At 40.2% G+C, this 17,671-nt stretch overlaps 1 protein-coding gene across 1 annotated transcript in view; it reads left to right on the top strand.

Annotated features, from left to right (window-relative positions):
* The window catches only part of crim1 (cysteine rich transmembrane BMP regulator 1 (chordin-like)), a 44,709-nt gene that overhangs the window by 10,546 nt on the left and 16,492 nt on the right, over positions 1–17,671 (top strand). Inside the window, exons 4-6 of the mRNA XM_020919824.2 lie at positions 8,770–9,012; positions 13,381–13,560; positions 16,005–16,208. Of these exons, the coding sequence (XP_020775483.1) occupies positions 8,770–9,012; positions 13,381–13,560; positions 16,005–16,208 (627 nt within the window). The remainder of the gene's footprint in view (positions 1–8,769; positions 9,013–13,380; positions 13,561–16,004; positions 16,209–17,671) is intronic.

The following is a 17,671-nucleotide window of genomic DNA, read 5'->3' as shown; positions in this document are numbered from 1 at the left end:
AGCAAATATAAGACACCCAGATTGATATGTTTTATGGGCAAGTTTGTAAAGTAAATTGGAAAGTGAATCTAAAAAGCAATCAGAAGGCAGATTTAGAATAGATTTAATAGATTCTGTAAACAGAAGTTGGGCAGACCACAACTTTCCATCTGGCTTGGTTGAACTCCATAGCTTAAAGAGAGCCTCGTATTCATGTATAGGGGAGCTGCTACCTAGTAAAAGGGTCAGTGCATAACATAAACATACGAAGTGTACCATGGCTTTGCCCTTTTAGTCAACCACAACATTCCTCAAGTCTCAGCTTATTTTTCAAAACGACAAGATTTTTAGCCTTTATTTTAGGCAAAGATGTTGACTTTATGATAGTACAAAGTGTGGATGGCATGTGGCAATGTTATTTTAGAGCTAAAATTGTCATTGGCGGTGAATGTGAGAAAGTGTGAATTGGACTGACAGAAAAGGCATACACCTACGTGACGTGTCTGAGGTTGAAAATTGTGAGAATATGAATGTGTTTCCCATTGATTGACAGCTGTAAATGAAAAGAACTGCTAGTGCGCCAGGTCAGCTTCCTTATTTGGATTTCAAGGTGTCAAAAATGGTGTCTGCCTCCGGAGCTGCGTTTACAAAATAGGATGTTGTGTGAACTCTCTGGCCCCAATGCATGTTGGGTAAATCTTGTCTGGATTCTTGCTCTATAATCTGCAAAATATTTCAACTTTGTTTGGAAGATTCTTCTAAACATAATTAAACACTTCATCAATATTTACAGCGATGGAAAGGGTACTGAAAAGTACTACTCCAATAAATTATATCAATAAAGTTCTCACTTCAAAGTACAAGTACTCCTAAAATTTAGCGTAAGTGAATGTGCATGGAATAAACTACTAAAAGTAACATTTTTGTGTGATTTTTGTTTCATTTTAAATGCATATGTCATACAAACAAAACATGATTAATTAGACTGAATTATGTTGTTTTAAACAGTAATCCGTGTATTCTCTGAGCTCCGGAGGCCCAGACCGGGCCATGCAGCGCCGCTGTGTTTGCTGGTATATTTATGGGTTTCAGCTTCCTGTTCCATGCAACGTTTTGAGGATTTAAAAGATATAATGTTTTGTTTTAATTTGTTATTTGCTATGGCAATTATGCTCATTTCTCATCACGGATAGAGTGGAGACAGCCGTGACAACTGAGACTTGTATTGTACACAGTAAATCCTATAATTTTAAAGGTAGTTAAGTACACTGACATGGCTGGAATACAGTATCGACTTTGTAATTAGTTACTTTTCACATCTGACTTACTTTATATTTTCAACATGTTTTTGCAGTAATAGTTTTAATTGAGCGTTTCTTTGACTCATTCCCAGTGAATTCATGCATAGAAATATGTCTCCTGTGTGACTCCCATTGCCAAACACTTAAATAGATGACAGTTTAACTCACACAAGTAAAAAGCGTAAACAACATTTTTCAACAGCTTATAGGTTGTTACTGCAACAGTCCCTCTCCCCCTCCCTCCTGGAGCGAAAAAGGACCAGATGACCACATGCGAGGGCCTCTCCCTCATCATAATTGAAATGATAATGTCAGAGTGTGCGTGTGTCTGCGTGTGATAATTATCTTGTTTGTCTAGATGTCTCGGCCCAAGTTTTCCTTTGTCATCAAGAGGAGCTTCCTGAGCTACCAAACTGGGGCTGCTGCTGTTGTTCTAGTGTTCTGTGTAGTGCCTGCGTGGAGACAAAAGCAATCATTACCTTCTCTTTGGAGGTTGTGATGTTGTTGGTTTGTTTTTGCGTTACCAAGACAACGCAGTCACGTTGATCATTGGTACACCTTAAAGAAAGGTTCAGTTTGTGTTGAATAAGTGTTTATTCAGACTTTTATATAATATTTATTAGACAGATGGGTCTGTGAGAGCAACTAACATTATTTTCTATTTCAATTGGTAAAAAAGCCAGAATTTTGTGAAAGGAACGTGATTCAGGAATAGCACTATATAGGCTGCAATAGATGCAAGGCTACTTTTTCAAATCACTAGCTGCTCACTTGCTAATAAGATACATGTATCAAGCAGGTACAGTGTTACCACCATCTGGATTTAAAATGGAGAGTATAAAAATTGAATATTTCTGTAGCAAATTAAAGCAACTGCAAAAAGCAACAATACAATGATTTTATTTTGGCACTGATCCTTTGTAAAACAAACAAAAAACAAATCTCGAGTTATAGGATGTGTATTAGCATGTCCCGCTTATGTTCACCAGCTAATACCGGCTGTAAATATAGAAGAATGCTCTGGTTTTGCTTGTCCTCACTTGTAAAGAGGATGTGAAACCAGACCACCGCCAAACCATTAATCAGCGCGCATTCTCTTCTTTGTGGCAAACTTTCTCTACGCCCTCTTGCTCACCACGTCCCCACAGCCTTTCTTCTTGCACCTGTAATTTCAGCCCCTCTGCACTGCTAACAAACTTGGTCGAAAAACAACTGTGGCCCAGACATATTAGGCAGATGTCAGGAAACCAAGAGGAAGTGATAAGCGCTCAGAGGGGGCGGGGGGCAGACACAGGAAGATGGGATATCACATTTTTTTGTTCAAGTATTTCTGTCACACGGGTCCCAGGGTCTTTGCAATTTTACACTCAGAGATAGTTTACATATTTCACTCTTGATAAGTTCTCTAGGAATTCCCCTGCTGTTGCTTACTGTCAGAATGGCTCATGGCACGCTTTGTTGTGAAAAAGTGTTTGGATGAGTCATTTGGAGTCAATTAAAGCTTTTACTAGGATCAGGAAGAAGACAAAGTTCGGCCCAGCACTCAGGCCAAGGCGTGTTGTGTAAGAGGTGGACACTGAAGCTTGATTGGGCCAAATGTGTGCTTTGAAGTGATATACGATATTGTTTACTGGGAATGATTTTGGTGAGAGAGTAATGATCTGAAAGTTGCAAAAAGTCATTTCATCATGTTTACAACCAGTGTCTCACAACAACATCATGCCTGTGTCTATTTTGTTCACTAAACTAAAGATGAGCCTTGGAAAAATACTGTAATGTATCTAACATTTAGTAACATCCCCCTTGCTGTTTTCCCATGTGCTTTGTAGTTGTCTTTGTAATGCCATTTAAATGATAATAGTATTGTTTTTGTTTTTATGGCTTATTATTGTTTTGATATTAACAAGATTGCATGTAAGGTCCTGTATTACACAAAATTGATTCTTGTGAACTTTAAACCTTGTTATATAATAATTGTTATCTCGTCAAAAACGTACCTGGAGACACATGTTTGTGTAACCCTTTATTATTAGTCTGTCCACATCACCAAAGCTCAAAATCCTCTGTTCCCCCTTGTGATGTTATGTAGTGGTTGTTTTCAAGTTAATGACTACCTTTTACCTTTTGCTTAGTAGAGATTGGCAATTCCATGGCTGAAATCATTCAAGTAATTCTTGTGAAGTTGTGTTCAGTTTAAAAACACAGTGGAGCACTTGTATCACCACTTGTATTACCACATGAAGAACTCAGCCTAAATATGGAGGATTTCTGTCTTTAAATGTGTGAATAAAGCAAAACAAAACTCCAGGTATGTTTTTGTGTTAAGGAAACTACATTATAACATACAGTAGATCCAAAATAGCATAATATAGGCCTTTTAACACGAGATTGCTCAGAACTAACTATGAATTAGAAGAACACTGATTAATGTTTTAGGTACTTATATCAGAGGTGGGACCAAGTCGTTGTTGCAAGTCTCAAGTAATTCTCGAGTCTTTGACCTCAAGTCCAAGTCAAGTCCCAAGTCAAAGACAGGTAAGTCTAAGTCAAGCCCAAGTCGTCTGCTTTGAGCTTCAAGTTATTTCAAGTCTTTAAACCAAAATACCAAATGTAGCTTAGATTTACTAAAAAAAAAAATGCATTTTTTTTTTTCTTTTTAAATGTCTTGACAAGAGTGAGAATTAATATGTTCAGAACAGAAAGAGTTAAGATTTAACAGTGCTTAATAACAGTTCATTTGTCAACTAGTCTAAGCATCAAGTCTTCTCAAGTCACAGGCCTCAAGTCCAAGTCGAGTCCCAATATATGATGTCAGACTTTTTTCATATCATTCAAATAAAATTTTAAATGTGGCTAAATTTCTCTCCACAGCAAATCACACTGATTTGTATAATTTGCCTGGCACGGGTCGCCTTCTTCTAAATTGGCACTAACTTTGCAATGTCACTAGACTATTGGCATTTTTGGAATCTAACCCATCTCTCAGACAGCAAGAGTGTGTTGTACTTTGCCAACTTGGTATCAATAGGACAAGCAAAGTGCATTTATATTGACTGTACCGAGTTGTTGCACTAGACTAGACTGCCTGGTGCCCTGGTCACACTTGCACTTGCCCACCTGCCTTGTTGACAGAGTGTTTAGTTCTGCTTGGCTGCTGTCTCTTTGTGGTCGGCCAGTTATGGTCTTGGGCAGACCGCGGTAGACTGGCATTGGGTCAGTTGTCATGCCCCTCTCACTGTGTGCTGTCTGAGGCCCCTGCTGGCATAGGTGGTGCCTGGGCATGACTGCACACTTTTATTTACATTTTACAACACACAAAATCATTAGACATCTATTATAGGCCTGTCTTGATAATTACTGCAGTATATCAACTTATCCTGGGACAGTATATTTTGGGGCTCAATATTCATCGTGGGTTCTGTTTCCTTGTAACAGTGGGGAGATTTTTTTTGTAATATGATAAGTTTTGAGATGGAGAGGGTAGAATAAGTGGCTTCTATGTCTAATTATTGCTTTATTCTGCTATTTATTTGTTACAGCTCAGGCCTTTTAATGATAATGTCTATTTTAAAATGTTTGCTTATATTATCTTGCTTTATTTGAATCTTAATCAGTGGCATGAAGTAATTCCAAAATTCATTTATAGCAATATTTCTCTTTAGCATGCTTCAAAATGTGTTATCATGACAGACCTAACCTTTTATGCCATTATAAGTTGGTGGTAAGGTGAGCTGGATGCTTTATTTTTGCATTTGTGTAGTTGTTGTTGTTGTTGTGTCTTGTTTTTTTTCTTGGGTTACATGCACGCAGATAGTGCTGAATGTCCTTATTAAGATACTTTCAACAGACTTTAAAGGTCTGTTTTCAAGTTAACAGCTACCTTTTACTTTTTGTTTAGTAGAGATTAGCACTTCCAGGTCTAAAATGATCCAAATGTTTCTAGTGAAGGTGTATGGAGTTTAAAAACACAGTGGAGCACTTTTTGTATTGCCATATGACATCACAAGGTGGAACAGAGTGTTTTGTGCTTGGGAGAAGACCTAAATGTGCAGGGTTTGTGTGTTAAACATGTGTAAATGAAACAAAACACAACTCATGTGATCACAAAACAACATAACATAGATGATCAAATAGCGTACCTTTAAGTTTAAAATGAATCATTTTATCACACAGGTTTGTTTCTGACTGTTCTTGCTTCATTTATTTGATCTTTCAACAAACTCTTTAATGTCTTGAGAGCAGTTTGCCTCTCCTCCGCATGACTCAGCCCGCTCCATTAGCACAGCAGTGTTACATATTGTTTTGTAGGTTTGGCCTGAGCACTGGTGCATGTGACGACTGTGGACTTTCTGTTAACACGTTCCTCATATATGCAACACCATGGAACAAACTGTTCATTCTATTTATATGCATTGAGTGCCACATAGAGATGTGTGATTCTGATCTGACGTTAGGTTCTTCAGAGTCATTGTCCAGGGCTTAATCTGATTGGCTGTCAAACACTGAGGAAGAGGGTGTGTGTCTGTGGAATGTGCACATGCTTTATACAGACTCCTCATAAACAAATACAGTTGTGGTTTAATGTCATGAAAAAATACATTCCTTGTTCTGATCTGTATCTGAATTGTGACCACAGTGTGAAGTTACGTTAAGTACTTCCTGCTGGTGACCCGGGCTGTTCTGTCCTCTGCTCCTCAATCCTGTCCTCACACACTTCTGATGCATACGACACACTGCTGCTCAGAGCTCACTGCCTCCGGGCGCACGGCCAGACCCCCTCAGCTCCAGAGCAGAGACGGCCCTCGTGTCCCTTCGGAGAGCAGCTTTTTCAAACCTGAGGACAAACCCCAAACCCTGCGCAGGGCAGCTGGACTGAGAGAGCTTTGTTCTGGCCTGACTCTGGTCCAGAGGCGCTGGCTGAACAGAACTCACATTGTGCACTTTTTCCATGAGTAAACTCAGACTGTCAACACAGCCTCCTCTGCCCCAAACGGACCACTCTGGTTCGGGGGAAAGACTACGCTCCTTGTACCTCAAATTCACCAGAAGAAAACGCTCATTTAGAATCCACTTAGTGTTTTTCTTTCTGAACTCGTTGAGATTCCAGAAATATGCATTATGTACAAAAGAGTCCATAATTCTGTGGTGATGGAGCCACTTCCCAATCTCACTTGTATGCGAATGTGCGCAGGTTATAGAGGGAGGTCATAGGTCATACAGTGTGTTTACTGTTATCTTACAGTCTCCCAACAGCACACATGTGCTAATCCACAGAGACATTTATCAAGCATAACAAATCAGGCCTTTGTGTGGATCTGGAGGACGGCCACCATTGTGATAGTAAGATTGTTTTGTGGTTGCTGACTCACTAATTACAGGCGTTTTGAATGAGCACATAAGCACTGGAACATAATGCATTTGCTGTTGACTTTCTCTGTCCTCTTGTCTGCGCATTCTGTTTTAAAGGGGAGAAGTAGAAAATTGTATTAATTGTACCAGTTAGAGCAGGAGCCTTTGCGTAGATGGATACAATCGTATACATTTAAATGACAATGCAGTGTCTGCAGCTGCTTTTCCCAGAGCACTCTAACCCCAGCCATTATCAGTGGTGAAAGCCTCATCAGCCCCACACACAATGCACAGAAAGAGTTTCTCAGTGCACAACATTGTGTGGGATGGTCCCAGGGCACTTGTATAGCTATAACCACCGTGACGTTTTCATATGCAAAACCATGTTCAACTGAGCAGCCCCAGCAGACGACAATTAAGTAAAACAGTGGCCAATCAGCGTGTCTGACTAAGGTTTATTTAACTACAACCAAAGAATTAGGCCAAAACCATTAAAGAGGCCGTCGCTTCCTTAATTCATGCGTTTCCTTTCATTTCTATGACATCCTTCTGCTACACTTTATCAATGAGAGCTTTGTGGTGTGGCACACTGTTCCAGGTTGGTTAGGTAAACAGTACAATGCACTTACTAAGTTTGGTTTGTCTGGAGCTAGAAATATTCAGGTATGGGGATGGTTAGAGGATATGAAAACATTTAGTTCAGATGCCACATTTGTCCATTGTATATAGAGCATTTTAAACCAAGCAGTTTTATTTGTATTCCCTACTTCATCTGCCATACCATTTTGTATCTTATCAAAAGGAATCATACTGTTGCATTGGACAAACTGAGAAGTGTCCAGTCTGGGTAGAGTGCTAGCAAAAGCATGGCTCCTGAAAAGTCTACCAAAACCTAAATCACCATTATGCAACCCCCGTCGGCATTAACTGCTCAAAATCCAATCATGCAAAGATCCACATTTATCCAACATAATTAAACGCTTCATTGATGAGACAAATTGAGATTTCCCTCATTACCATTCATCATCCCCCTCCTTACAGAATACATTCAGTTTTTCGCTGTCTGAAAAATGACTTACTGCAGAGAACCTGAAATTGCAGTGTTTTACTCCGAAATCTATACATATACTGGCACTCGCAGAAAAATAAACACTGGCCTTTGCTTTGGGGAAATCCAATATTTGTAAGGTGGCTACTGTTCTCGTACAATGCGGGCATAGAGGGGCGCACCACTTTACTTTTCCTGACCACGCGCCAAGATACACCAATGAGCCCTGTGCCCAGATCCCCTGCACGGCAATACCACTCTGGCTCCTAACAAGAGCTATCAGGCCTATTATACTGGCTCTGTCAAATGAATGGGTAAACATCCACTGGTATGCTAACTGCAGGAGGAGGAGAGGGAGAAGAAAGTTGGAGTCTGGCTGCTATTAATGGCTGGTTTGAGAAGCAGTGCGGCTGTTTTTGGATTGGCCGGTCAGCTTGGAGCTCAGACAGGATGTGCGCGGGGACTTGTGGTGTCTACTGTGTAGAGTTTGGGTCTCACAGGATGCAGTAAAGCTGTCACAGGCACAAACGTGGTGCTGATGACTTTGCAGTTTGTTCTGGATGATTCAATTCTGTATTTTTAGACGCATGATTGATATATGCACACATTGAAAAGTAGAGCAATTGAAATGGTATTTTCTTTACACTATGATTCTTTTTGCAGAATTGTGTAGATACTGGCGACAGTCCATCCTTGTGATGTGATCCAAAAAGTATATTTATGGTTATTTTAAACATTAATGTGGAATAGTTTAATGATTAAGTAATGTTGGAAGCCAGTGAGGGAGGAAATTGCAGTTCTCATTGTGCGTAGTAAATAAATTGTTCGAAACTTTCATTATTTTGGCGAGATGACATATGGCGGTTTTCCATTCTGTATTCTGTCTCTGAGCCAATGAAGCTGGTACTAAGCCTCAAATACTGCAGTAATAATCCCAACAGTGCCTAATGGGAATGCTTATGTTTTTTCAATTATAAGTCTATACAATACATACTTAATTCCTCGAAGAAAAGTAAGTCAGCATGAGGACAAAAACAAACAAACTTGATTATAAGTAAATAAAAATCTTTTGTAATCTCCTTGTTGTTCCAGATGCCCTGAGGTGTTCGGATGTGACCTGCCCCCCACTGGCAGCCTCCTCCTGCCCCTCAGACTCAGTGCTCACCCGGAGCTTCACGCCCCCTGCTGGCTGCTGTCCCTCCATCGCTCCTCAGTGCACCTGTGACTTCAGCACCTGCCACAAGCCACTATGTCCCACTGGCCAACGGGCAGAGAAAATAAGCCAGGCCAGTGGACAGCCCGGAGACTGCTGTGATGCCTACGAGTGTCAGAAAGGTAATTCTACTTATTTCACCAAGCTGGGCATTATTTGGCTGTTTGAACATTAAAACTTTAAAACATTTAAAAAAGGTGCACATACATGTACAGTAGATTTCATGAGTGCTTTCTACACGTCTTTGTTGCTGAAGTCATTCTGTCCTGAAGTCCTGATGGGATTAACTTAAACTCATCACACAGAGGATGCTCAACATTAGATGTGCACAGCTGACTGGTAAAGAAGCTCCAACTTTTTCCACCGGTAAAGTCAGGGTCAACCACCATAGGTCACACCCCTGAGGCTTGTTCTAATTTTAAGGAAAGCACAATAAATCTACAGTACAGAAGTTAAATAAATGTTTTTAAACCACAGACAGTGATTAGAGACTGCACTTGAACACAAATGCCACAAATCACTACCGCTGTTTCTAGAAATGCACTTTTACTCATAGGATAAAAGTGTGTGTGTTTTCAACAGTAAAAAATTATCAGTACAAAAGATCTTGTTCATTAAGGTATGATGATGGAGGGAAGTGATTACAATAATGAGGGGATTTTGTAGAACAGAGATAAGGGATATTAAGTCTACACAATATGAGGAAATCAGTCAGTAAGTTTAATTACAATGATTACGGCAATAATAATGACCTGATTCATATTGCCATAAACATTAGTTTGCAATTACCGCTCACTGCTGCAGGCGAGACAAAGCTTTTACTGATATACAAAGTGCCAATTTCAGCCAAATGTCTATTTCCTAGATAAGAACTATAATGTTTAGCTAACAAATCAAAAGGTCATTCTCTGCTCATTTGGAGTCAGCTGGATTATGATGAGGGGAAAAGTGTAAAGTAAAAAAAATATACAGTTTGAACCATATAGCAGATAAACAGCACTTATATAAATCCACATAATACAACATAGATAACGGCTCTTTGAATGGGCCTTTTGCTGCTGATAAGAAACATAAAAACACTCTGAAATCAAAGAAAATCACCTACAGTATACAGTCAAGTCGCATGTAGAGTGGCAGCCAGAAAACGTCAGAAGGCAGGGAGGGGACGAGCTGTGTGTTGACTCTGCGCTCCTGACAAATATTCTGTGTTTTACCAACAGAACAAATTCCCATTCTGGACCCTCCGCATGTATAAATGAGTGCTGTGTCCTGGAATTAATGGACTTAACGAGGCCACTGACCAGAAAAGTGCTTAGACTTCACTTTTACTGAACAGAAGTGCAGTGTCAAAAGGGCTGACCGTCTGCTCACACGTCCTATAGGGAGCAGGTTCAACAGTTCATCGATGGGAATGCTTTTTATGTGGCCCATCCTGCAGCCGGGGAGGGTGACACAGGGGGACAGGCCGGCGGGCTCTGGGATCAGTGTTTTGATAACAAGTGTCTGCTGCTCTTTGGTTGCGGGGCTTGATGTCTTTTGTGTTGGGCTATAGTTGTCCCCTTTAGAGCTGCATGACTGCGCTCCCCTAGACTAGGACAGAGACAGGGGACACGCACCGGGGGCCCCCTCCGGATCACCTCTTCGGTTCACCTCTCCGGTCACCTCCTCTGTCCCAACTCATTTCATAGCCATATGTAGAGTTTGCGTCCGGTTGGAACTGGCTGGCGGGGTTTCCATGGCACACGTGATTGTACACTGACATATATAGGCAGGGTCAGTTGGTGCAAGGAGAGTAAAGTCTGGCTCTGTTGATACAAATGAGAAGTTCAGTTTTTCCAGTATTTGCCATATAGACTGCTATATTATCTATGAGTGTCACAGTGCTCAACAGATTGCACTGTTACCATAGCAATTAACCATAAAAAATCGATGTATATCTTGAATGGTAAGTTCTCAAAATGGCATATATAATCAGCAGTGTTGGGAGTAATGTGTTATAAAAGTAACAAATTACTTTTTGCTATAACGCAGTAATGTAAGGCATTACAGGGCAAAAATTTTTAATATTTTACTCGTTACAAATGTCAGTGATGCGCATTATAAAGCATTTTTAACCTGGATTGAAGTGGTGGGTTTTTAATTTTTCACACAAATTTGCTAAAATCACTGCAATTTCAGCAGTGATGAAAAACCATTGTTACGGTTCCGAATGTCAGGATGGGCCCGGATCTGCTAGTCCTAGTTTAGACTTGGTTTAATCCTGGTTCAGTCCTGGTTTAGTCTTAGTTTAGTCCTAGTTTAGTCCTGGTTTAGTCCTGGTTTAGACCTGGTTCAGTCCTCGGTTCAGTCCTGGTTTAGACCTGGTTTAGTCCAAGTTCAGTCCTGGTTTAGTGTTTATATGGCGCAAAAGTTCGGCAAAAGTTCGGCATCTTCTCTCACTGATTGCTATTTGACAACAGATCAGAAAGTGGCGTAATATGGGCACTTTAATCTTCAAATCATCTTCAGATTTTGACCCTATTTATGTGTGGTTACATTTTGATGATTTGGAGTCATAACATACATTTTTTTTGTTATTGCAGCTAGCATATTAAGTATTATATTAGTGATCCTTTTGACAGCGCATTACAGTTTGACAGATGGAGCGAAATAGTGTAACAATTGCTGCTATGTCTGTAATTAAAATAGTAAATATTAGCATCACCACAAGTCTTCTAAGCTCTTGTTTTGTAACTATGATGGTGGTGGTGCAATGCGTTCCCACATATCATCCAAATTTGACGTCATTCTACGCAACCAGTGAACTCTGGCTCCTGTTTACTATTGCCCTGGCAAAACTCTTCATTCATCCCCTTAGTGAGCCCATGAGGACATGCTCGTTGGTCCAGTTAGAGCTGAGCAACATTGCAAAAGAACTGAGGCTTTTTTGTATCTCGATTTACAGTGCATTGGTCTGATGACATCTTGTTTACAATTGTTTTTCTTGGTAACCACAAATACAACTTTCTGGATTAATTATAAACAATTTCAGTGGTTTTAAGTGATGCTATAGAGCAGCAGTGGAGACTGTGCCACAAGTTGACTTAGGGATTACTATTGGCTAATGGCGGAAATCGCAAAGGATTGTTGCCCCATGTGACTTCCTACTCCTGCTTTGAGCTTTAAACAGCCAGGTCATTCACTCGGAAAAAAAAAAAAAAAAAACTACAAAAAGAAAGGTCTCCAGCAGCAGGAAGCACATTTCGATCTGCTGTTTGCTTCATGCCCTCTCAGCCCACCTGCTTTATATTAAAGAGTTTGAGCTATTTTTCCCCCTTTTTTTTTTAGTCCCACTCTTGCCCCCCGACTGTATGGCGTACAGCTGTAACCTCCACTCTCATTTATAGAAACCGCTGGCCCCACATCTGTCTGCATCTGTACAATACATCCACTGCGGGCCCAAAGTAGCGTGGAGCCTGCAGACTGCCTTACATAACCACATTGCCTCACTTCCCTAATGCTCCTGTGTTTGATGAGATTACCCTGTGGTGGGTTAAGATCGCTCAATGCTGACTCGCCAAACCACCATAGCACATTTGAATACAAAATCTAGTTTTAAAAGTTGAGACGTGATGCAATAATGTTCCTTGTTGCTTTGACTACTGAACAACTGAAAAACTATAATATGTACATGATGAAATAATATGATTGACAGTAGTGAACAAAAATTTGAATCTAAATTTAGAAACAATAGGGTCTTTTAAAGAATTTCTGAATTGACCTGTAGCATTTAACTGTGTAGTAAATATTTTATATCTAAAAGAGTGTTCTGATTTTGGTGGCAAAGATGGTGTTAGATTATATAAGCGTAATTATGGACAAAAGGAAACTCCTTTACACAAGACAACTTGAACTTGACAGAAATATTCACAGAGATGTCCTTCCTGACAGATAGACAGAGACGGCGTTTCTTGCTGGAATAGAATCTATGAACTTCTATTAAGAAGGGCCCAGATGGCATAAAAAGAACCAGCAGCTTGAGATCAGGAAAGTGAGTGTTCCAAGACAAGCCAGACTGCAGGGCACTGTCCTATGAATAATACATGCAGTGTCAGCTTGACTCTCTCAATTGACTGAATTTAAGCCCAGTATTTACCTGCCACCGGCCCGCTGAGCCCAGATTCTGCCAGCTACTGTTTTCTTTGACTCAGCACCACGGGACCAGTTCTCTGTGAAATTCCTCTTCATGAGCTTGGCGTTCTTTGTCTGACAAATGCCACTCTGACCCTAGGGCTTAAAGCACCTTTTAAGTCTTGCGGCCTTTGTTTCCTATAAACATTTGAATCTGCAAAACAAAACAAATGGCTGTTTATGAATCTGTAATTGATTGTTTAACACTTGGGCCTTTTGTGCTGCTCAAGTTTGTGATCAAAACAACCACATGGCTCTCAAGTGCTAATCCCAACCAACTGGAATAAACACTTTCTTCTTTGTGCTTCCTCTTTACCCAGTCACCCCAAAGTGCATTCACAATGGGAAGGAGTATACGGAGGGGGACGTGTACCGGATGGACCCCTGCTGGATGTGTCAGTGTCGAGGAGGCATCTCATTCTGCTCCAAACCTGAATGCGCCGAGCTGGCCTGTGAGAACTTCTATATTCCTCAGGGCGAGTGCTGCCCTGTCTGCATAGGTAAACTCAATCAAGTATACTCAATATGGCCTATTTTTTAGCCAGTTTTTAGTTGGTTTGTCCAAGAACTAAACATAAGCTCTGCATAACCTTTTACACCTTTACTTTTTACTCTGTGATCTCTGTCTATTTTATCCTTTCCTGGGAAATACTTTTAAGTGTGATTTGTTGAAGCTAGGAAAAGCAGAGCTGTACATGTGGTGTGCATATTACAGTAGAAATGGCCTGTGGGTCATGGTGTATTTTGCGTGGCTCGCTTTTAAGAAAAGAAAAAACACAGGAAAAAACATGAGCGGATCATGTCAGGTCAGAGTCAGTGAAGGTACAGTACACCTGGAATGTGTAGCCACTATTATCTATGGAATGCTTTCATCTCTTACATATGGCTGCTTTTACTTGTTGCTTTCCACTTCAAATGTGTAGCTTTAAACGTGGGACATAGCACAAGAGATGTTGGTTATAATATTTATGTTTTACAAATAAAATTAACTATGGAGCAAATCACTGGAGTGGAATCTCTGGATGACACACGAGTAGTGATTATGCACGTAAAAATCTTATATACTTCTCATAATCTTATGAATGTATATATTTGATGGCAGTACATTAATCTTTTATCCTGCCTGTTCAGAAGCTTGTTTAAATATGTTGTCATAGATTTTTTGAGTCGTAGTAGCAGTAGTATCTATAGCAACTAAACTGACTTATTTCTCACTCACTGTTATCAATTTTGTTTTGAAATCAATGGACGTTTTAAACATCCTCTCTGCAGCATTTTAACGCAACATTAAATATACATTTTATTCTTGGACAGAAAATTGGGTCAACTTGCCGGCCAAGTTTTCAAAGCACCATGGATGGAGATAACTGAGCTATAGTATGGGTAGCGCATGCCTCAGACTGGTAGAAAAAACTTCAAGTAGATGAATTCAGTTTCATTTGCCACCCGCTCAAAGTAAAACATGAATAAACCCTGAAAACCTTCCAGGATTCAAAAGTGTATTAAAGAATTAGACTGTATTATGAAATCCTCGCCGTCCAGAAGAATAGGTCCTTTTTTGGTTAATCATGGCCAGATGCTGGGAAAGCACGTCAGCCAAAACAGAATGGGCAAACAGCACTTCTCTTCACAGTGGAGACTTCTTCTCTAACATAACACACGACAGTATAAGATGAAGGTATAGGTAACAAACTGAGAAAACTTAAGGAAAACTATATTATGAGAAAAACCATGCTACATTGTGGTTTCCCAGAACGGCCCAGTATCATATGGAAAAGATCACCACCTGCTGTTACCTGTTGTGACCTTGCTTGAACGTGTGCAACATGATTGTAAACTGTGCATATGGAGAGAGATATTGTTATTGTTCTCCTTTTTATAATGCAGACAAGAAGACATTTGCATTTTAATCCTATCTAACAATGTACAAAAGAAGACAAAGACAAAAGAAGTGTGATATATGGTTTAATCTGCCTACTTCGTTAGTTTAAAGGTCCTGTATTACTCAAAATGGACTATTTAAGACAAGTTATAATGCTGTTACCTCCTCAAAAACATACTTGGAGTTGTGTTTTGTTTCATTCCCACATGTTTAAGTTTAAGGGCCTGTTTACATGAGAACGCTTGCGGGTAAAAACAACAAAATATTTTATCGCAAGTGCCCTTCGTTTAGACGGTGATGGCGTTTTGGGGGTTTCAAAATGCAAAAATCTGAAACCACCCTCCAGAGTGGAAAAGTTGAATATGCTCCACCATCTACACTGCCCAAGACGCAAAACTCTGGTCAGATCTACGTCACGTACATGTTTACGTCACATACATGTTTACGTCACATACATCATCACCTGGCATCACCCCGTAGCCGCCTGGCATGCATACCCAATTGAATTCCACACACTTTTACATCACCATATGCTCATAGATTTCCTCCTGAAAACGCTTGTCTAAACGCGGAATAAAAAGTGAAGATGTGACGCCACTTTTGCGTGTTCTGTTCAGACCGTCATCATGTAAACGTAGCCTTAAAAGCTCAAACTGCTTTGTTCCACCTTTTGATGTCATGTAGTGGTAGTCTTTTTGTTCTGTATAGTTTCCAGTGTTGAAATTATCCAATTATATGATTTTAGTGAAGGTGTATGGGGTTTAAAACCTCAGTGGAGACCTCCTGACATCAGAAGGTTTAACAGAGTGTTTTTGGTTGAGAGAACATGCGTGAATGAAACAAAACACAACTCCATTTTATGTTTTTGAGGTGGAAACAACATTATAACAGATCAAAAAATTGCATAATATATGCCATTTAAATCAGGGAAGATACATTTTCAAAAAATTAGCTAAACTAAGCCACATATCATATCATTACTACATAAATCTTGTACATGGACTTCTGGTTGTATTTTCCAATCCCCTCTTTACCACAGTGTATGTCTGTTTTACCTTTCAGATGTGGAATTGCTGTCCACGGATAGCACCATGGCGAGCTGCTGGGTGAATAATAAGCTGCGAACTCACGAGGAGAAGTGGAAAGAGGACGACTGCACTTTCTGCCAGTGTGTGGATGGGGAGCCCCACTGCACTGCTATGGCCTGCAAACAGAGCTGCCAGAACCCAGTCAAGATCCCTGGAGAATGCTGTCCATTCTGTGAAGGTACTACAGTATTTCCATTATAAGTAGACTTCAAATCACAAACACCTCATGAATGAAAATTCAAAGCCTGAATTATGACAGTACTCTGCAAGAATTTTTTGTGCATTCATCAGACTTGGTATTACGCTATTGCCTCAGCTGCCATGGGGTAGACTAATGAAAGCAAGGCTGACAATCTGCGTCATAGGTCTTTAATGACCATCAATCATTCACTTACGTATCACATTTATACACAGGAAAAGTGGTTGAAATGTCTTGCCCAATGACACAAGACTATGCGGTGGTCCAGCAACCAAAGGCGAGTTTACCAGATAATTTACAAAATGCAAGTGTTGTAGAAAGCTCCTCAATACTTAGTAAAAGGAATATTATAGGTTTACCCAGTAGCAGTAGACGTAATAGCAGTAAATGTGGTGTTAGCAGTGGTAGTTAGCAATAGTAATTAAACTGTAGGGTGTCTATTTAAAAATTGCAGTGTTTTGCTGTTTTATTGTTCGCAATCAGCATTTATTGAGCACTGAAATGAGATATTTATTATAGACCACCTTTTTGGAGTGGAGATTCTGCGTATTGCCTCCTGACTGTGCTGGGCAACAGAAGTGGTTGAGTGCTCATTAAAGGGGAGGCCAGGGAGCATTCTTGGCGCTGCAGGGTTCTTTGTGCTCCTTTATTACCTTTGCCCGCCAAAATGAGACCCACCTGTGTGCTTAAGTCTGTGGCCTGCCTCTTGATGCAGGAGGCCACGTAATTGCCGTGGATCCCTTTTTTGTGCCTAATTAGCTACAGCTTTTTGGGCTGAGAACGTGGCGAGGATTAGGGGCTGGTGGGGTTGACGTGGATGGGTATTTGTCACATTATGGGGGCGAGAGTTTGTTTACACACTCAAATCATGGGGACCTGTTCCTTATGGCGACTAAACTCTTATGCTGTAACATCTTTGTTAAAAGATCAATAGCATGTTTAAGACAGACTTAGACAAACTTTATTGATCCACAAGGGAAATTACTTGGACACAGTAGCTCACACATCACAGTATATTATAATAACAAAGAGAGAGAAAAAATATAAATGGTAATAATAAATGTTCAATCATTAGCAAAAACAGCGAGAGGATAAGATATTAGTTAAAATAGGTACAATTTATAGTTTACACTGAGGTAATGTGGTTAGGTAGCCATGAAATTGAGCGGAGGCTCAATTTCATTTCTCTCCATCGACTAGGTCTTCAATAAGAATACACTACACGTTTTGTAAGAACCCCAAAAGTTGTAGACCGTGGACTGGCCTATCAGTGAAGAGCTGTCAAGCCATGACGTCAAATTCAAGCGCCTGACTGGATCTCTTTTGTGGTACAGCACAACAGTAAACAAAGCAGTCAAGATGGATGTAGAAAAAGCCATAAATTCTTTGTTGGCAACGATTCCCAAGATCAAGGACTTAAAGCCAGAACAAAGAGAATGTTA

This window comes from Boleophthalmus pectinirostris, unplaced genomic scaffold (assembly GCF_026225935.1).
Source record: "Boleophthalmus pectinirostris isolate CB_2022bp ecotype Guang Dong unplaced genomic scaffold, ASM2622593v1 HiC_scaffold_10, whole genome shotgun sequence".
In the NCBI taxonomy this organism is placed as follows: domain Eukaryota; kingdom Metazoa; phylum Chordata; class Actinopteri; order Gobiiformes; family Gobiidae; genus Boleophthalmus; species Boleophthalmus pectinirostris.
This window is presented reverse-complemented; position numbering and strand designations above follow the sequence as displayed.